This window comes from Malus domestica, chromosome 15 (assembly GCF_042453785.1).
Source record: "Malus domestica chromosome 15, GDT2T_hap1".
Taxonomy (NCBI): Eukaryota; Viridiplantae; Streptophyta; class Magnoliopsida; order Rosales; family Rosaceae; genus Malus; species Malus domestica.
In genome coordinates, this window is record NC_091675.1 from 54,228,545 (window position 1) to 54,250,886 (window position 22,342).

The 22,342-nt window shown below is 38.6% G+C and overlaps 1 protein-coding gene across 1 annotated transcript; it reads right to left on the bottom strand.

Annotated features, from left to right (window-relative positions):
* Window positions 1-9,664: 9,664 nt before the first annotated feature.
* Window positions 9,665-13,773, bottom strand: LOC103425390 (probable leucine-rich repeat receptor-like protein kinase At1g35710). Its single transcript, XM_029095119.2, has 2 exons — window positions 10,623-13,773; window positions 9,665-10,259 (listed from the first exon to the last, which is right to left on the bottom strand). Exons 1-2 carry the CDS (start codon window positions 13,582-13,584, stop codon window positions 9,862-9,864), a joined length of 3,360 nt encoding a protein of 1,119 aa, XP_028950952.1. The 5' UTR covers window positions 13,585-13,773; the 3' UTR covers window positions 9,665-9,861.
* Window positions 13,774-22,342: the final 8,569 nt, after the last annotated feature.

Genomic DNA, 22,342 nt, shown 5'->3' on the forward strand with positions numbered 1-22,342 from the left:
GTGTGGATGTTTTTAGTGATGGAACCTATCTAGAATCACAAGTCATATGTTTATCAATTATCCATGTATTATTCATAACAGAAGTAGAAGTACTTAGTGCCTTACCATCACTACTTGCCACAACAATCATGGCAGACACCTTGTCCGCTATCTGGTTTAAATCATTCTTGGTTTCTGCAACAGAGGCTCGAGATTTGTTGCATCGAGGATCATGGGTCTTATCCTAATTTCAGCTCAAAACAACAACTCTTGGAGTGTCCTGTCATGCCATAGTGTGGGCACTTACCTTGGGGACGATCTCGGCTTGTTCGGCTAGGACGAGTTTGTCCTGGCCGATTCTGAGACCCGTCTCGGTTCGACCAAAAAGATGATCCACAGGCCTTTGCTGCCATGGCAAGGGGTTCACCCTAACCTTCATCTTCATTGCTTCATTTCGATCGGCTTCTCCACGAACATATGCATAAGAAGCCTGAAGGCCAAGAGGGGGATCATTCCGTAACACTTCTCCACGAACCTGATCAAACACATCATCGAGACCACCAAGAAACACATAGACTCGTTGTCTCTCAGTGGATTTTTGAAACACTTTGACGTCGTTTTCACACTCCATGGATACTTTATTAAAGTGATCCAATTCTTGGAAAATCTCAGTTAGCTCCCTGAAATAGGTAGCCAAAGGTCAGCCATTCCGACGAAGACGTGATGCCTTCTGATTCAACAAATAAATTCTAGCCTCGTATTTCTCATCAAAGTAGGTCGCCTTAAGAGAGTCCTAAATTTCCTTCGAAGTAGACAACTGAATGTACCATTTCATAATCTCTGGCTTCATTGACGACAAAAAACCAACTCTTAATTTTTTTGATCTTTAAAGAACCAATCATATTTAGGATTGTCTTCGTTAGGTGCCTTGATAGACCCACAAAGATATCCCATCTTCTTCCTTCTGGCAATATGGATTTGGACGAGAGGAGCCCATAAATCATAGTTCTTTTCATCCAATACCATATCAATATTAAAGCTTGAATTCTCTGATTGCACCATAATTGGAGCTGCCGCTGGTACAATCTTAAAACTGACCCCCTTTTCTTCAGCCATCAGTCTTGCTGTCAGTATAACTTAAAACCTGCAGCGCTGTGATGGGAATTTGGAACATGGTAACAGACTGACAAAGCAGCGTTGTGGTGGGAATCTGGAACAATGCGAACAGACTGACAGAACGGGGCAACAACAACTCTCAGTTGCTCGTTGCAATTGATCAGGGATATGGGTAGCAACAACTCTAAGTTGCTTGCTACAATTGATCAGGGACACGGCAAATACAAACCCAGTTAGGGTTCGATGTTTTTTTTTTTTCCTAACTCGGCTCTAATGCCAAGAAGAAAGAATGCTTTTCAATGATATTGTATATTCATCACAATCAATGGTATATATACAATCATATACAATCCTATCAGAATAAGGAAAATATTTTCAACCACAAAGCATCCTATAATTGTATGAGCCAAAGTACATAAATGAAATAAATTACGATGGACAAATAATTGGATTCAATATATTTCATCTGTAATCAAGGAACACTTTTTATTCTGCAGCAAATAAGTGCATGAAATAAATTACAATAAGGGAAACATCTATAAAGAAACTTTCTTCTAAAAGGAAGACTCGACGTAGGGAAAACTTATTTATAGGAAATACCCACTTTCTTTGATTCTCAGGTGGTCAAAGGATCTAGAGTACGCAATTCTCCGCAGGCTATCATACGTGGCTTCGAAAAATGCAGCTTCTGAGTTGAAAGGGGTTGAGAAACATGTTTCATTGTTGGACGGGATCGCGGATTGGGATGCAAGCATGAAAATGCATTCTTCACATGAGAGAGAACTTCCCCTGCTTCTTGATGCGTTGGAGGCAAAATGCGTTGGTCTAGAACATCCACAATTGACATTTGATGGGCTGCTAATGCAGATGATGATGACGATGAAGACGAAGAAGGCACTGATGAGAATGATGAGAAAAAATCTCCAGGATGCCTCCCCTTAATTATTTCCAATGCGACCACTCCAAAGCTATAAACATCGCATTTCTCGTTCAATTCCATTGTATATGCAAGCTCTGCTCAAAATAAGCTTATAGCAGTGGGATTATTAGTATGGGTATCTAATAAACTATATCAGAGTCTTCAACGTTTAGAACATTTTGTCATCATGAAAAAAAACGGACTAGAATATTTTTTGGATCACCAATTAATCTTAATATAAAAGTAGCATATTTTGGATCCCCAGTAACAACCAAATTATCGTATACACAATTTCAAAGTTCTATTCCAGATCAAAGCATTTAACTTATGCTTAACGACGAAAAGGAATAACATTCAGCACAAAAATATCCAAGAATAAATTAAGAATCATTGGTCTACAAGAAAAAGTAGAAGAATATATAGAACAGAGAACAATATTACCTGGTGCAACATATCCATATGTGCCTCCAACGACAGTCAAATTAGTTGAGTCTCGATTCAAAAACTTAGCAGTGCCAAAGTTTGAAGCAGAGGCATCATATTCAGAATCCAGCAAAAGTTTCTTACTTGATATGTCCCGGTGCATAATTGGTGGTACGACATCGTGGTGCATGTATGCAAAGGCATCAGCTACACCGTTAACAATATTCACCCTTTTTCTCCACCCCACTTCTTTAGCTTTTTCATCTTTGCTCAAAATTTTAGCCAAGCTTCCTCTTTCAAGAAACTCGTACACCAAGAACGAGTGTTGGTGATGCAAACAGGAACCATAAAGCTTCACGATGTTCCAGTGCCTTACCTCTGTCTATGGTCTTATTTCATTAAAGAATCCCTCCTCCAAGTTCTTCTCGCCATCCCACAAGTGATGGTGTTTCTTCACAGGCATTATGATGATAGATGACAACTTTGCTTTGTCGACGCTTCCTTGTCCTCTGCTCCCGATGCAATATGGAATCAAACTCTTCTGTCGCCCTTATGATTTCCTCATACATTGACTTTCCATCAAAATACAAAACTAAAAATGATACTTCTTCATGCATGTTTTTTCCTCCTTTATCCCGATGCTTCTTCTTTCTTTCCACTACTAAGACAATTGTAAAGAAAGCACAAAGAAGGAAAACTGCTGATAGAAGGATGAATGTGATTACAAATACCCACTTGTGGTTCTTTCTTAAGCCATGCGTATAGGGTTGCAAAGATGTAACATTGTCGCACAATCCTTTGTTCCCTTATACAGCTTTTGGGGGAGCTTTTTGAAACGCTTTGTTGTTGGGAAGGGGACCTTCCAATTCATTGTAAGATATGTCAACATATGATAAGCTATGCATGCCTTCAAAACTTGATGGTACGAAACCCGAGAGATTGTTGTGGGAAAGATTGAACGTCTCCAAACTCTCCATATTGGTGATTTCTGGTGGTATACTACCTTCAAGTGAGTTGTAACTTAAATCAAGTTCGTTCAACTGAACTAACTTCCCCAACTTAACTGGAATTCCTTGAGAAAAGTTGTTGTTGCTTAAATTTAGATGGTGCAGTCTGAGAAAGGAACCTAGATTGCTTGGAACTAACGCATTGAATTTGTTTGATGACAAGTCAAGATATTCAAGATCAATTAGTGATCCAAATTCCAATGTTATAGGGCCTGAAAGTTTATTTCTATTCAACATCAACTTCAGCAAAGAAGTCATTCTCCTAAATCCCTTCGGAATCGCCCTAACTAAGCGATTTGAAGAAAGATCTAGCACATGAACTTTTTGTGCATTGACAATATCAGGAGGTATGTTACCAGTAAGGTTGTTTATCGCAATTAGTAGGGTTTCTAATTGTGGCATTATCCCCAGCTTTGTGAGATTTCCCCATAGAAGTTATTGTGGCTCATATCTATAAAATAAAGATTTGGATAGACACCAAAGTCTTCAGATACATTTCCTATCAACTGCTTTCCATCAAGATGGACTCTCATTAAGCTTGTGCAGGTTTTCAAGCTTTTGGGGATTGGACCAGCCAAATGGTTATTGGTTATTGAAACCATTCTGAGTAGTCCACCACTGCAAATATTTTGGGGTAAATGACCAGAAATATGGTTATTATACAACCACAGACCAGTCAAATTCTTTAAGTTCTCTATCTCTTTAGGAATAGAACCAGAAAGATGATTTTCACCCATACTGAGATTTGCAAGAGATTTTAGGTTACCTATCTCTTTAAGAATAGAACCAGAAAGATTAATTTTGTAGAGATCGAGAAGGGTAAGGTTTGTGAGATCTCCTACGAATGTTGGGATTGAACTATAGAGCTGATTTTCACTCTGCCTAAGGTTCACAAGAGATTTTAAGTTACCTATCTCTTTAGGAATAAAACTAGAAAGATTATTCTTGTAGAGATAGAGCTGGGTAAGGTTTGTGAGATCACCTACGGATGTTGGGATTGAACCACTTAGCTGATTCTTATACAAGCAGAGCCACACAAGAGATTTCAAGTTACCTATCTCTTTAGGAATAGAACCATAAAGATTATTTTTATAGAGAACGAGAAGGGTAAGGTTTGTGAGATCTCTTGGCTACTTAATTTCTGCAACAACACCTTGACATTATCCCCAGTCGCACCCATCAACCTTAAGTGATGGTGATGCCCATCACCTAGAGGTGTCAAATCAATATATTGGGTTATTAGTAGATATCCATTAGGACTTAATTTAGTTTGATTTTACTTTACAACATCATCACCACTATCAATCTCACTTCTATATTATGGTAATATCAATTTTTGCTTGATTTTGGTTGGATTTGTCTATTCCGTCAAAATATGGTGATGTGGAAGGGTAATTTAGTAATTTCATCCTAGATGGTTTATTTTTGTTGCCACATCACCGTAGAGAATGGCACTCTAAGTGCCACCCAGGATGAAACTACTAAATTATCCTTCCATGTTAGCATATTTGACAGAATGGATGGAATACGACCGAAGTGAAGGTGAAAATTGAGCTTAGGGTGTAAAGTGTTGGGGCTGGGGATTGGTACCAAAAACTAAGCCTTTTAACAATAATATGCCCTCCTATGTTTTGGAGTCTTTCTTTTTGTGTTGTACTGGTTTTTCCCATGACTTCATTTAATGTCCTTTTCATTTGTTTCTCACTTCACATGGTTTGAGTGGCCTTAAAAATGAGCGTGTTCGTAGGGTTAATTGATTGAAGAATTACACATGCATGATTGAAACATCATTCAATTCTGAAATGGACTTCTATGATGGTTCGGGGAAGACTTCGGAGTTTTTCATAGGTACGCTTGATCAAGTCGGTCTTTGTGTATAAATGAAATTTGATGAAATGAAATGAACTTATGATTGAAATGAGTTTTTATGAATAAGATGGAACGGGTTCTTAATTACTGTATTATGAAATGAAATTGATGAAATGAACTTATGATGGAAGTGAGTTTTTATGAATAAGATGGAACGGGTTTTTAATCGATTGTTATGGTATTATGAAGAGACTCGTTTGGTACACATGATTGAATTGGAATGAATAACCTACAACATTAAAGGTATGTTGAAGGGAAAAGTTAAAAAATTACGGCCACCTAGAGGACATAAGATGAATTTTTTATTTTTTTTAGTACATCGATGTTCTATACTAAAGGGAGGGAGAGTTCGGTTAAATTACACAATGGGCATCCTAATTTGGTATCAAATTCGCCATCCACGAGATTCAAATATAAACCTCTCACTTCCAATTGAATAGAAATACCACCAAACCGTAGTACTCAGTGGCAAGATGAATTACTCATGAAGAAAACTTATTCATTCTAATTCTCTAATCCCCTCCAAATGAAAAGCCATTCACTTCCACAATTAATATACCTTGAAATTTGAAAGTTCTCCATTCCAATCCAATTATGTGTATCAAACGAGCCCAAAGATTTGGGATGAAGCCATTATTTGGAAATGGATAGGGCTAGATTCTAAGCTTATTTTTGTTTTCGTTCCTCCATGAAAAATCTTGCTAAAATTTTGGCCAAATGAATTCTAACACATTGTATCTTGTAATTTGAGTTTCTAAAAATCTCAAAAGAAGACGTTAAAAACGCATGTTTGGTAACTATTTGGGATTTAGAAGAAAAAAAGAACAAGAGGACAACGACCGAGGGAAAGGTGAGATGAAAGTGAAAAACAATTTAAAATAGGGAATTTTAACGAAAAGCATCCGGTACTGTTCAGTTTAATGAAAAACCACATTTTTACACTAAAAAGTCAATCCTGGTACTATTCACTTCACCCTTTATTTTGTCCTTATCATTAAAACTCAAAGTTTTCAAGCCCTTTTCATTAGTTTTCCTTTTAAAATATTTTAGATCTTAGTTTTTAGTTTGTATTTCTTTCCTCGTACATTTTCTTCTACATCTCCCACAATCCTTACTCCACTATTATATATCCAACATTACTCTCATGTATTTCCTTCTCAAACACAAAAATAAAAACTAAAAAATGGAAAATGAAATGGTTATCAAATAAACGAGTAATGTTAGGGAGAACACAATTGTGTACCACATTTGAATACATAATCTGACAAGTGAATAATACAACTGGCAGTATATATGGCACATCTTCCGTTCGTTAGTTTCTAGAAAGTGTGAATTTTTTTTAAAAGACTGCACAGACATTCATTCATACACACATACAAATGGCAGTTGCCTTGCCAAAGCAGTACAACCCTCTGATTAAGAAAACTTCAGAAACCGAATACGTCCGAATACGTCAGTCATTCCAACTACGCACTTGCTTCCTACCAAAAGATAATTAGCCAAAGATTAAGCGTGCCTTGGTTGAACCATTTCACCAGTTTATGAAAAGCATTCAGTCAAAGTATGCAAAAAGAAAGAGCATTCCTAAACTGACCTCAAAGTCACTGGTAATATTTGCGGATAATATTCTCCATAGGCATGCATCAGCATGAGTTTTTCGGATCGCCTTTCTTTGAGCAGCATTTCTGTGCCCCAACACGAATTATAATTACTAGAGATATTATTTCAGGTGAATTGAATTAAACAAGGAACAATGAATGTCCCTAAGCAAATTCATCCTTTTGAATTTTAAATTACGATGTACAATGGACAAGTGCATGAAAGTATATAGAGTCATAGCAAAAAAGTGAATGAAATAAATCACAATAAGGGAAACATCTATAAACAAACTTTCTTCTAAAAAGAAGACTCGACAGAGGGCAACTTATTTATAGGAAATACCCACTCTCTGATTCTCAGCCAGTCAAGGGATTGAGAATAAGCAATTCACTGCAGGTTATCATATGCAATGGCTTCGACAAATGCAACTTCTGAGTTGAGAGGAGTTGAGAAACTTGTTTCATTGTTGGACGAGATTGCGGACTGGGATGCAAGCAGGAAAACGCAATCCTCACAAGAGAGAGAACTTCCCCTACTTCTTGATGTGTTGGAGGCGATATGCGTTGGTCCAGAACATCCACGATCGGCATTTGATGGGCTGGTAATGCAGATGACGATGACGACGAGGAAGAAGAAGGCATTGATGAGAATGATGAGAACATATCTCTGGGATGCCTTCCCATGACTATGTGACCACTCCAAAGCTATAAACGTCGCATTTTTCGTTCACTTCCATTGTATATGCAAGCTCTGCTCAAAATAAGCTCATAGCAATGGGATTATTAGTATGTGGATGCTATAATGACTTGATGAAGAGAAGCGTGATGTGAAAGCTAGAAGTTTATCAATTTAGCATGAGAGAGAGAGAGAGAGGGAGTTTGCAAGGATGCATGATGATCTAGGTTGGATAATTTGAGTTTCCTGGGTGGTAACAAGGCTCCTAATGACTGGGATATTTAGAGGAAAAGCTATAGAAAACACTAAGCTTGCAGGGGTGATGATTCTTGAGGTTTCAAGGATGTTTGCACTTAGGGGGGCAATTTCCCTAGCTTGGTGCAGCACCTTCTAACGTTCTTTCTCTCTTTGGCATGTATTGTGTTCTTGGATCCCCTCATCTAGCCCTTTGATCTCTCTTTTGCACTTAGGGAGCCCTTTGATCCCTCATCGTGCCTTCTTCCTAATGCGTTGCTTTCCCGGGTCAGCCTTCCACAAGTGTTACTTCTAGTAACGCATCTCCTATCTTTAAGGCGTTGATCTTATGCACGAGTTAGGAAGGCAAAGTCAGCCTCCCTCCTCATTAAATGCTTGCTCTGCTGGCCTTTTACGTGATCTTAGGTCTTAGAGTTTGGTTCCTTCCTAACTAGATTGGTTGCCTTGCTAGGGAAAGAGGTAAACTAAGTCTGTTCTCTTTCGAGCTTGCCCATGTGGACTTCAAAGGCTATGGGTTTGGATCTTTGGGCGCCTAAGCAGTTGAAAGTCTTCCATAATCTTGACTCTACACACGCTCGATAAACTTCAGTAACTATCTACACCACAATTCACTTGACAAGCCCCAGACATGTGACTTGGGCTCATTTTAGCGTGAATAGTGGTTACCATGATAAAGCTTGGCATGACGAATATGCATAGGCATAGCATGATTTATATAAATGTCTGGTTTAATTATCGTAGTATGGCATGATTGTGAATATATTCCTTTCTCGATTTCGCACCTTTACATGTATTTGGGCTTGACTTGAAGCTTGTATAACAATTGGACCTCGAGACTTGATTAGGCTGGCATGTGACATTTTTGGACCTCAACATTGGCCCTCTTGATTATTTGGGCGATGAGAAACCTTGAATAGGCTGAATAATCAAACTCAAGCCCAAGACATTTTTAAATGTAGCCTTCCAAATGAGACTTTTCCCATTCCCGCGTTGCAGCAACTAGCGTCATGATGATGTGCGCCCTTGTTTCCCCTGCACGTGGGTATTCCCCCATTCCTTCACGGCAACTGCTTTAAACCCCTTTCTTCCTTAGGATAAGCATTTGATTTGTCTTTCCTTCTTCCTCTTTTCTCTAACTCCATTTGTTTCTCACACTCTTCTTTCTGCTTCATCCTCCATCTTCCATCGCTTGGTATCTTTATGTGTCCTGGGTTTTCAGTGCTAGTTGTGCTATTCATCGATAGCAAAACCATGTTTTGCACATGAACATGGAAAACAATGTATCTGTACTACTAATTAATTTTTTTATTGACTTAGGAGCGTGCTTGTGATTGTTCACTATTATGTGATTTGGCTTTTTTCACCTTTTCTGTTGTGCATTAGAGAAATCGTGCAAACACGAATCTTTACCTTCGGCCTTGATTTTGCATTTGAAGGAATTTGAATGTGAAACTATAGGCTCCCATACTTGTGGGAACGCTTCACTTACTATTTTTCTTTTGTTAAGAGAAACATGATTTTGAGGGAAATCGAGGCCCCTTAATTCCCTGATGTGATATCTCAGAGAAAAGGATAAAACTCACATTGGTCTTCTTTTACATTTGCAAAACCGAAAAAGGGTGTATTAATGTACTGACTAATATTTCTCTTTGTTTCCTTCAGCATACTTCTCCAGATTTTTTACTTGCTTTAACTTTACATATCGCCATGTCTTTGAAATTGCAGCTCACAACTCAATCAGGCTAACTCGAATCATCCAATATTGAGATTCATTCATCATATGATGACAACAGGTTCAATTAAATTGGCAATGCAATTTGGGTACTCCTTGTCAGAACATGTATAGAGTATCTGAAATTTCAAACCATGCAAGCAAGTACGTGAAAGTACATAGAGCCACAGCAAACAAGTGCATGAAATAAATTACAAAAACGGAAACATCTACAAAGAAACTTTCTTCTAAAGGGAATACTCGATGTAGGGAGAACTTATTTAGGAAAAACCCACTTTCTCTGATTCTCATGCAGTTAAAGGATCCAGTGTAAGCAATTCACCGCAGGTTATCATACGTAATGGCTTCGACAAATGCAGCTTTTGAGTTGAGAGGAGTTGAGAAACTTGTTTCATTGTTGGACGAGATTGCGGACTGGGATGCAAGCATGAAAACACAATTTTCACAAGAGAGAGAACTTCCCCTGCTTCTTGATGCGTTGGAGGCAAAATGCGTTGGTCCAGAACATCCATAATTGGCATTTGATGGACTAGTAACGCAGATGATGATGACGAGAATGAATAAGGCATTGTTGAGAATGATGAGAAAAAATCTCCGGGATGCCTCCCCATAATTGTTTCCAATGCGACCACTCCAAAGCTATAAACATCGCATTTATCATTCACTTCCATTGTATATGCAAGCTCTGCTCAGAATAAGCTCATAGCAGTAGGATAATTAGTATGGGTATAATAAACTATACAAGACTTCAATGTTCAGAAAATTTTGTCATCATGAAGAAATATGGACGAGAAATTTTTTTGGATCACCAATTAATCTTAATATAAAGCAAGTAGATTCTGGATCACTAGTAACAACCAAATTATCTTGTACATAATCTCGGAGTTCTATTACAAATCAAAATGTAACTCCTGCCTATCGACGAAAAGGAATAGTATTCAGAACAAAGTTATCCTAGAATAAATTAAGAAATTTATGCAAGATGTCAGAATCATTGGTCTAAAAGAAAAAAAACCAAAAGAATATATAAAACAGAGAACAATTATACCTGGTGCAATATATCCATATGTGCCTGCAACGGCAGTCCAATTAGTTGAGTCTCGATTCAGAAACTTAGCAGTGCCAAAGTCTGAAACCAAGGCCTCATATTCAAAATCCAGCAAAATGTTCTTGCTTGATATATCCCGGTGAACAATTGGTGGCACAACGTCATGGTGCATATATGCTAAGGCATTAGCTATACCGTTAACAATATTCACCCTTTTTCTCCATCCCACTTCTTTAGCTTTTTCATCTTCGCTCAAAATTTTAGCCAAGCTACCTCTTTCAAGAAACTCGCACACCAAGAATGAGTGTCGTTGGTGCAAACAAAAACCATAAGGCTTCACGATGTTCCGGTGTCTAACCTCTGTCAGTGCTCTTATTTCATTCAAGAATCCCTCCTCCAAGTTCTTCTCGCCATCCCACAAGTGATGGAGTTTCTTCACAGCCACTATGACGGTAGATGACAAGTTTGCTTTGTAGACGCTTCCATGTCCTCCCCTCCCGATGCAATATATGGAATCAAAGTTTTCGGTCGCCCTTATGATTTCCTCATACATTGACATTCCATCAAAATTCAAAACTGAAAATGATACTTCTTCATGGATGTTTTTTCCTCCTTTATCCCGATACTTCTTCTTTCTTTCCACTACGAAGACAATTGTAAAGAAAGCACAAAGAAGGAAAACTGCTGATAGAAGGGTGAATGAGATTACAAATACCCACTTGTGGTTCTTTCTTGAGCCATGAGTACAAGGTTGCAAAGATGTAATATTGCCACACAATCCTTTGTTCCCTTGTACAGCTTCTGGGGGAGCTTCTTGAAACGCTTTGTTGTTGGGAAGAGGACCTTCCAATTCATTGTAAGATATGTCAACATACAATAAGCCGAGCATGCCTTCAATACTTGATGGTATGAAACGCGAAAGATTGTTGTGGGAAAGATTAAGCGTCTCCAAACTCTCCATATTGGCGATTTCTGGTGGTATACTACCTTCGAGTGAGTTGTAACTTAAATCAAGTTCGTTCAACTGAACTAACTTCCCCAATTCAGGTGGAATTCCTTGAGAAAAGTTGTTGTTGCTTAAATTCAAATGGTGCAGTTTGAGAAAGGCACCTAGATTGCTAGGAACTAACTCGTTGAATTTGTTTGATGACAAGTCAAGATATTCAAGATCAATTAGTGATCCAAATTCCAATGGTATAGGGCCTGAAAGTTGATTTCCATTTAACATCAACTTCAGCAAAGAAGTCATTCTCCTGAATCCCTTCGGAATCGCCCCAACTAAGCGATTTGAAGAAAGATCTAGCTCATGAAGTTTTTGTGCATTGACAATATTAGGAGGTATGCTACCAGTAAGGTTGTTTCCCGCAATTAGTAGGGTTTCTAATTGCGGGCATTGTCCCCAAGTTTGTGAGATTTCCCCATATAAGTTATTGTGGCTCATATCCATAAAATAAAGATTTGGATAGACCCCAAAGTCTTCAGACATATTTCCTGTCAACTTGTTTCCATCAAGACGAACTCTGAATAAGCTCGTGCAGAATTTCAAGCTTTTGGGGATTGGACCAGTCAAATGGTTATTGGATATTGAAAAGTTTCTGAGGAGTCCACCGCTGCAAATACTATGGGGTAAATAACCAGAAAAATGGTTATTATACAACAGTAGAGCAGTCAAATTCTTTAAGTTCTCTATCTCTTGCGGGATGGGGCCAGAGAGTTGGTTCACACATAGCAATAAGGATTCCAAGTTGGTCAGGTTACCAATTGAAGCAGGAACTGAACCGGAAAGATTATTTTTAAAGAGATTGAGAAAGGTAAGGTTTGTGAGATCTCCAATGGATGTTGAGATTGAACCATTGAGCTGATTTTCACTCAGATCAAGGTTCGCAAGAGATTTTAAGTTACCTATCTCTTTAGGAATAGAACCAAAAAGATTATTTTTGAAGAGGTTGAGAAAGGTAAGGTTTGTGAGATCTCTTATGGATAATGGGATTAAACCATTGAGCTGATTTTCACTCAAGTCAAGGTCCGTAAGAGATCTTAAGTTACCTATCTCTTTAGGAATAGAACCAGAAAGATTGTTTTTGTAGAGATGGAGAAGGGTAAGGTTTGTGAGATCACCTATAGATGTTGGGATTGAACCACTGAGTGGATTCTTATACAAGGAGAGCCACACAAGAGATTTCAAGTTACCTATCTCTTTAGGAATAGAACCAGAAAGATTATTATCGAAGAGGCTGAGAAGGGTAAGGTTTGTGAGATCTCCTACAGATGTTGGGATTGAACCATTGAGCTGATTTTCACTCAGATTAAGGTTCGCAAGAGATTTTAAGTTACCTATCTTTTTAGGAATAGAACCAGAAAGATTATTTTTGTAGAGATAGAGGTAGTTAAGGTTTGTGAGATTACCCACAGATGCTGGGATTGAACCACTAAGTTGATTCTCAGACAAATCTAGGTCCATAAGAGACTTCAAGTTCCCTATCTCTTGTGGAATACTCCCAAAAAACCGATTGTTACAGAGATTGAGATTGTTGAGTTTCGAAAGGGAACTGATCTGAGGTGGAATGGCATCAAAGAGATTATTGACGCCAAGGTTGAGGTATTCAAGATTGGGGAAGGACATGAATGAAAAATCATGTAGCGTACCTTGTATATTGGAATTGGTAAGGTTTATTGCAATGACACTTCCTGCAGCATTGCATGAAATACCAGTCCAGAAGCATGGAGGTACTTGCGCTTTGGAATTGCTTGAAGAATTGGTGGTGCCATTATTACTGGGAGAGTAAGTCCAAGAGGTGAGATTTTGGAGATGGGTTTGGTTTTGAAAGGTGGCTTTCCATTTGAGAAGTGCTTCTGCTTCAGTAGTAGCAAAGGCAACGTGACTTGGCGATGAAAGAAGAGGTATGTATAAGATAAGGCAGTAAGCCAGAGAGCATACTTTGTGAAAAGATAAAGATATCATGGCCTCTGTTCAATTTTGTGTGCATATTATAGTCTAGTTCTAGGGTTTCTTTATAATGCCATTCACTAGCTATTCAAATTAATTCGACCTGTACAAAGAAAAAAGGGTGGGAGAGAAGAACAAAACTACAGGACTTGCAAAATGTTCTGTTTTCCACAATAAATTGACATCTTCATGGTTCAGACCATGGAAAGTCTTTCCATTTGTTTCATGACTTTGGAGTCCTCCATATATTAACTTACTCCAAGTCAATTCCTCTGTCTCTTATAATACACACGTTAAATGCAATTTGGAAATTTGTCCTCAAATTTTTTTTCTTCAAAGTCTAAGAGCTTAATGACCTGCTAGCTGAAATGATGCTTAATTGACACTTCCTTTTTTTATTTTTAGTATTCCCCTGTATTTCATATGAGTATGATCAAAGATTCTCTTTAAATCTCGACATAGACATGTATTGGCCTTGTTTGCCAATTGCCTTTAATGAAAGGGAAGGAACTTTTTGCAAATGTTTGCAGTTTTTTATTTATTTATTTTTACGAGTCAAAGTCTTTGTTTCTTATCTTTGAAGATGAAATTCCAACTTATGCATTTTGTCAATGTATTGGATGAACTAGATAGTAATGTTCGCGCGTTGCTACAGGATTACAAATTAACTTTTTAGCAGTATATAAATTTAAGCTAATAAATGCATCTCGGTATAACATTGATTAATCTAAACAAAACTACCATGGCAAAGGAAAGAATTTTATATTCTACAGAAATTGACATATTCATGGCTCGGACCATGGAAAGGTTTTTCCAATAAATATATATAATATATATATATATATATATATATATATATATATATATATATATATATTTTATGACTTTGACGTCTTCCGTAAATTAACTACTCGAAGTCAATATCTTTGTCTCTTATATATATAAGTTAAATGCAATTTGGCAATTTGTCTTCAATTTTTTTCTTCAAAGACTAAGAGCTTACAGATCTGCTAGCTGAATGATGCTGAATTGACACTTCCTTTTTTTATTTTCAGTATTCTCCTGTATTTCATGACTATGATCAAAGGTTCTCTTTAAAGTCAGTGTCTTTCTTTCATATGACCATAGAGAATGGCACTCTTAGGGGTGGTTTAGGAGTGAGGTGCTTAAAAAAAAAACACCCATGAAAATAAGCTGTGAGGGTTTTAGGTGTTTGGTAAACTAAAAAAAATGGCTTATTTTGGAAGCTGCTGTGAGAATAAGCTGAAATCAAAGGAAAAGGCTGAAGATGCTATTTGCAGCTTTGGAAAATTGGCTTTTTTTCAAAGCACATGGAGCTACAGTGCTCCTTTAATGGAAAGACCCACTATCAAACTGTTTTTTTTTTTTTTTCCAAAAGCACTTTTACAAAAAAATTTACCAAACACTCTGTTGATTTGTTTCACAACCGCTTATTCTCATAGCACAGTCACTTATTCTCATAGCACAGCCACTTATTCTCACAGCACAGCCGCAACAATACAACTTCCTAAGCCCTAAAGCACTAGTCTGCCAAAACATTTTCATCAATTCGAATACAACTTTCTAAGCCACCACTTAGTACTACGGTCTAGTAGTATTCATCTTCACTTGTAAGTGAGAGGTCTAAGGTTTGGTTCTCACTAAAGGAGAGTTTGAACCACAGTATTGTTAGCCCATTATGAGACTAAGTTCGCCAATTCTTTTAATGTAAATTGTTGATGCACAAAACCGGATTGGTCTTGGAACAACGTAAATCCGACCGTGAATCTGCACAAACGCTCAAGAACACGAAGAACACAAAGAACACAAGGATTTTATCGTGGTTCGCCCCAATGTTTGGGCTACGTCCACACTGATTATGTATTTATTTGAGGGAATAGAGAGGGAGAGGGTGAGAGCTTCTGAGAGTTTTTGAGGGTGAGAGAGGGGATCTCAGGCCTATGAATTGGCCTCCGAGAGTGAGAGTGAGCTCTCTCCAATTGTGAGGGTGAGGGGTCCTTTTATAGAATAAGGACTCCTCACTTATTACATATTTGCCCCTTCCTTTATCCCATAATTACATTTAAGTCCCCTGAGTATTTGTACGAGATCTAAATACGAGGCCCTAAATATGGTATAAACAGTAGTCCCCCAAGTCTTCAGTCAAGAGAGTCTTTTGGCTGGAGACTTGAAATTCAGTCCATGTGTGGGCCGAAGTAACTAGATGTCGTCTAGAACTGATGCTCGATATGAGGCGGTGCCCAATCTGAAATGATGTTCAACTAGAAGTAGCACATGTTGTGAGGCCGCTTTGCTTGTAGCTTGTGTTGCCTTGGTTGGCTCGGCTTGTGGTGTTGAAGGTGAATGAGTCCCTTTTATAGGATAAGGGCTCACTCCTCAATACATAAGTGATGGGCTAGAGTCCCCCAAGTATTTTTCATGAGTGCTCTCTAAAAGTGAAGGAGTCCCTTTTATAGAATAAGGGCTCGCTCCTCAATACATAAGTGATGGGCTAGAGTCTCCGAAGTATTTTTTATGAGGCCCAGTTGAGGCCCAATATATGGTACATAATGTAGTCCCCCAAGTCTTCGGTCAATAGAGTCTGTTGGCTGGAGACTTCAAATTGAATCCATGTATGGGCCGAAGTGGTGGTTGTTCGGAGGCGGTATTTGTATACCCTGCACTGAAGCTTTGTAGGTGAAGCTTTGCAAGTGAAGCTTTGAAGCTAGAGCTCTGTAAATGAAGCTTTCGAAACTGGAGCTTTTATAAATGAAGCTTTTGAAGCTAGAGCTCTGCTAATGAAGTCTTTGAAGCTAGAGCTCTGTAAATGAAGTCTTTGAAGCTAGAGCTCTGTAAATGAAGCTTTTGAAGTTGATTGACATGAGTGATGCTCATGAATGTTTATGTTGATTGACATGAGTGATGCTCATGAATGTTGTCATGAGTGATGCTCGTGAATGTTAACATGAGTGATGCTCATGAATGTTTGACATGAATGATGGTCATGAGTGTTTATGTATGATTGTCATGAGTGATGTTCATGAATGTTTATGTATGAATGACATGAGTAATGCTCATGTATAATTTGGAATACTGGGCGTACTTTTGATCGCCTGGTTGGAGCGATTTTGGGCTTATGGGCCTTCGCCCTCCACAACATTCCAGTCCAACCCATTTATTTTGGGCTTGTCGTTGTTGTTCTTTTTTTTTTTTTTTTTTTTTTTTTTTTTTTTTTTTTTTTTTTTTTTTACCCTCTGATGGGGTTTATACATATTACCCTCGGATGGGGTTTATACATATGTCTCCGAAAGATAATAAATTACATCATTCTGGTAGAATGTTTATTCCTTACTTTTGTTTTTCTCTTTTCTTTTATACTTTTGTAATTATCTCAGTGGGTAGCCATATTTTCTGTTTTGCTCTTTTCCACCGCAAATCTCATGTTGAAAGGGTAGCCATGCTTTCTGCTTTGCTCTTTTACTTTGCTTTGCTTTTACTTTCCCTTTTCTTTCTCTTTTCCTTGCGCTGCATTTATTATTCTCTTGCTCTTGCTGAGGTCCAGGTGCATTAGCCTTTGCAGATGGCAGACAAAAGTAAAGTGAAGTGCTCTTTACTTTGCTTTACTTTGGCAGATTGCAAATGGCGGAGGCATAGACTTGTCTTTACAGCATCTTCTGGAAAGTCAAAAAGCAGCTTTTAAGGCCACTAGCAGCAATAGCCATCATTTCTCCTTTTTCCTTTTCTCTGCTGGTTTATTGAATCTCTTCTCACGCCGGTCGCATGCGCCCCGTCCATCCGAGAACTTACCACCCTGACTTTTTGATGAAATGATGCCCATAAATCATAGTGTAATCTGTTTTCTCTAGAATCGCCATAGCTGCATTCTTATACTCCTTGAACAAAGAGACCGAAGGGAACCTCCCGGATATGCTATGAGCAGCTATAGAGCTATCATCCCTCTCATCCCTCTGCGCCTGGCTCAAAGGGCTCGCAAAATTTTCGATCCCCGGTGATAAGTACGTTTCCGGCAACGAATAAAACGGCGTCGTAAGAGTGGTAGGCGTCGTGCGCTGCACATCTACGACAAGAGGACTAGTGTCGTTCATTTCGGAAGAAGAGAAACTCGCGATCTTGCTCGGGGAACGAAACGCCCAGGGTTCCTCGATGACCACGCCCTCTGATGCGGATGACTTGGAGTCAGAGTCGGCCGAGGAGAGTCGGGGGATGAGCAGAGAACCGTCAGACCAAGAATTGGGCTGAAGATGGGCAGAGAAGCAGTGCAGAAATATCTGGAATCACGGTGGTCCTCATCGTCGGAGTCGGGGTTGACGATCCAGAAATATCTGAGAACTTCAAACACTACAAAAATGGCAGCAGCTAATTTCCCAGCGTTTGGCTACTGAGAAGGTAGCAGATCACAAAAAAGGGGAAAAATCCAGTAGAGCTTATTCGATCTGGAGCCGAGTAGCGTCAAGTATCGAAAGTTTTACTGCTTCTTCTCTGACTCTCAGCCGTTCAAGTCGGTGATGTGATCCTCCCGGCTTTCAACAGTTCCTATGAATTTTGAAAATTTGAAATCCGATCTTTCTCGGAAAGATCAGAAAAGTGAACTTTCTGGGAGAAATTGGGAAATGAAATTGTTTGATCTCTCACAATTCCGCACAAAGCTGTTTGGGATCACCTTCAAGATTAAGACTAGCTGAGTAGCGATCCTCCATCACCTCTCTCCAACCTGTCGTCGACGGCGTCGGCGGAGCAGACCCAAATCCCGGGGACACCACCGGAATACAAAGCTTCGCCGGCCTCGTCCTCCTCATTCTCTTTAACAGAAATAAACGCAGCAGCGCCAACCTTAGAGAACAAAACGTAATTTTTCGTCCCAGCCTGCCGTCGTTCCCACACTTGGCAGCGCCAAACCCTCGCCTACCCCAGCCTGATCTTCTTCCGAGTTCCTTCTGAGTTGACCCGTCCTGTATCAATCGAGTCGTTCGATTTCGCCGCCCTTTCGTGTTGCTTTTCTTGCCGGAGCCCCGTATCAATCCAGGCAGTCGGACCTGGCGAGGTTCTCTGACCTGGTCGACCCGCCTGAGTCGTGCGCTGGGTGTCTGTACAAGTTACCAGGTCGGGATCCTGTCACTGCCGAGCTCCTATTGCAGAGGCCGACGTTGAGTTCCTCCATCATTTAACCAATCCAAGCCTTGAGCTCCATCACGTCATTGATCAAGGTAGAGAGACAAGACAGAGATGAGAGATTTGATTCCCTGAATCTGCCTTGCTAGATTTGGCAGAACCAGTGCCTTTCTTGCCGGAGATGGAGTCGTCGGAAGAGATCAGGCGGTGCTTGTAGATGCGGTTGGTGGGTTCCAGGATCCGTACCCGGGATAGATTGGGTCGGAGCAGGTCCATGAGGTCGAGCGTCGCTCTTTGTGCAGAAAGAAAGGGTTTTGAGATTGGATAGGCAAGACGAGAGAGGTGAATTTTTCTGGTCTTCTTCGTCTTGTCTCGACTCTACTGGAGTGATGAGAGAGAATGAGAGAGTGTGTCTTGGCATGCCCAATGGGCTGTTTCTAAAACTTGTTTTTGAATGTGGTTTTGGAAATGGATTTTTGGGCCATTTCTGGGTTTCTAGAGAGAGAGAGATGGGCTGAGATTTTGGTTTAGTGTTTCTGCAGAATCACGGCAGAGATGAAAAAATGAAAGAGAACCGACATAGCTTTTTGTATCGATTCCCATAGACGGCGCCAAATGTTGATGCACAAAACCGGATTGGTCTTGGAACAACGTAAATCCGACCGTGAATCTGCACAAACGCTCAAGAACACGAAGAACACAAAGAACACAAGGATTTTATCGTGGTTCACCCCAATGTTTGGGCTACGTCCACACTGATTATGTATTTATTTGAGGGAATAGAGAGGGAGAGGGTGAGAGCTTCTGAGAGTTTTTGAGGGTGAGAGAGGGGATCTCAGGCCTATGAATTGGCCTCCGAGAGTGAGAGTGAGCTCTCTCCAATTGTGAGGGTGAGGGGTCCTTTTATAGAATAAGGACTCCTCACTTATTACATATTTGCCCCTTCCTTTATCCCATAATTACATTTAAGTCCCCTGAGTATTTGTACGAGATCTAAATACGAGGCCCTAAATATGGTATAAACATAAATAATATCGTTTAAAAAAATAAAAAGTAAAAAATAAAAAATAAAAAATAAATACAACTTTCTAAGCCACTAAAGCATATTTAATAAAAATTACCAATACTCCGCCCAGCCACCTAATTAAAACACAACTTACAAGACGTCAAATTACTACAAAAACATTAAACCATAGCCTAATATGCATAAATTTAATTAATTATTGACGGAATGGTCAAACACCATAATATCAGATACCTTGTTGAATAAACCCCCTTATGCACTGCATCAATGCTGATATGACTGATGAGACAACCATTAATTTATTTGAAACACAGTGTATATATGTACGTCATATAATTTCGGTGGAATATAGTACGATCACGTGGCCATATTCCAAGTACACTAAAAAATTGTTGGTCGATCAGTAGTTTTAGACATTCAATTTGTGTGCGAGCTTCGCAAACATGGTGGTTAATTAACTAAACGTGTCGAGAGGGACAGAAGCTATTGCAAACGCCATTTATGCCTATGTATGTAGGACTAGCAACTGAGGCTGATGGACAACGGTTGGCTTGCTTTTAATTTTGAGTCTTTTTTTGCGTGTTTAGTGGTTTTTCTCATGACTTGCCATTAATTTGTCAATTCACTTGGTTTACTGCTCAAAGTCTCAAAGTTTGATTGGCCTTGTAATGAGCGTGTAGTGCCCGTTCGGTTAATTGATTAAAGAATCATTTAATTTTGAAATGGACTTGTTCGTAGTATGCAATGCGAGTTATAGGGATTGAGGGGAAACAACTTTGTAATCATTCTCATGGTTTGGGGAAGACTTTGGAGTTTTTCATACGTACGCTTGATCAAGTCGGTTTTCATGCATTTTATGCGCTTGTTGAATTTAATGAAATTAAATTAAATTTGTGAAACAAAATGAATTTTGATGATTTTTTTTTTTTTTTTTTGGTCAGGAAAAATGAACTTGATGATGAAAGTGAGTTTATTCTTAAAGCACAACATAACTTTTTTTTTCTTTTTTTTTAATGTACAATAATTCCAAACTGGCCCTCATGCAAATGACAGTATGGCACATCTTCAACTTGTTCGTCACTACAATGTCATACAAAATCCTAGAACATGTGGAAACCACAAGAGAAAAAGAAAAAAAGAAAAAGAAGAAGAGAAGTCTTTGAAATACATGTTTCACTACAACAGGACACACTTTATACAATGTTGAATCATGTAATTGTACAAACAAACGAACAGAAACTAGATTACAATAAGCACCCTTATTATAGTTTTAACCGAAACACAACGCAAAACACAGAAAAGAAGCATATATCTCATAGTCTCAGGTGACCAAAATATCAAGAGCAAGCTATTCACCACATGTTATCATATGTCAAGGCTTTGAATCTCTTATGATCAAAGGTTCTCTTTAAAGTCAGTGTCTTTCTTTCATATGACCATAGAGAATGGCATTCTTAGGGGTGGTTTGGGAGTGAGGTGCTTAAAAAAAAAACACCTATGAAAATAAGCTGTGAGGGTTTTAGGTGTTTGGTAAACTAAAAAAAATGACTTATTTTGGAAGCTGCTGTGAGAATAAGCTGAAATCAAAGGAAAAGGCTGAAGATGCTATTTGCAGCTTTGGAAAATTGGCTTTTTTTCAAAGCACATGGAGCTACAGTGCTCCTTTAATGGAAAGACCCACTATCAAATTGTTTTTTTTTTTTTTCCAAAAGCACTTTTACAAAAAAGTTTACCAAACACTCTGCTGATTTATTTCACAGCCGCTTATTCTCATAGCACAACCGCTTATTCTCACAGCACAGTCGCAACAATACAACTTCCTAAGCCCTAAAGCACTAGTCTGCCAAAACATTTTCATCAATTCGAATACAACTTTCTAAGCCACCACTTAGTACTACGGTCTAGTAGTATTCATCTTCACTTGTAAGTGAGAGGTCTAAGGTTTGATTCTCGCTAAATGAGAGTTTGAACCACAGTATTGCTAGCCCATTATGAGACTAAGTCCTCCCATTCTTTTAATGTAAATAATATCGTTTAAAAAAATAAAAAATAAAAAGTAAAAAATAAAAAATAAATACAACTTTCTAAGCCAGTAAAGCATATTTAATAAAAATTACCAATACTCCACCCAACCACCTAATTAAAACACAACTTACAAGACGCCAAATTACTACAAAAACATTAAACCATAGCCTAATATGCATAAATTTAATTAATTATTGACGGAATGGTCAAACACCATAATATAGTTGAATATCAGAGTGCGCAACGAACGAGACTAACAAAATAATAGAAATATTATTAAACAACCGAGAATGCCGGAACGGCTACAAAACCTTAAGAGACTACATTGTGAATAACTTATTCTCAAATGAATAACAAGCAGGTTATTTATAATAAACTAACTCTAATCCTAAAAGATAAGAAATCAAAATCCTAATGCTAACGGGCTAAGCCCAGAAAACTAAGCATTCAAATAAACCTAAATATACTAATATTTTTCAACACCGCCTGTCAAACTCATGGCGGTATACGACATGAGTTTGCAAACAAGCAGATGCAGACTGACTCCGTTAGGCGGACTGGCATGCATGCAAACTTGACTTGACTTGATTCTTG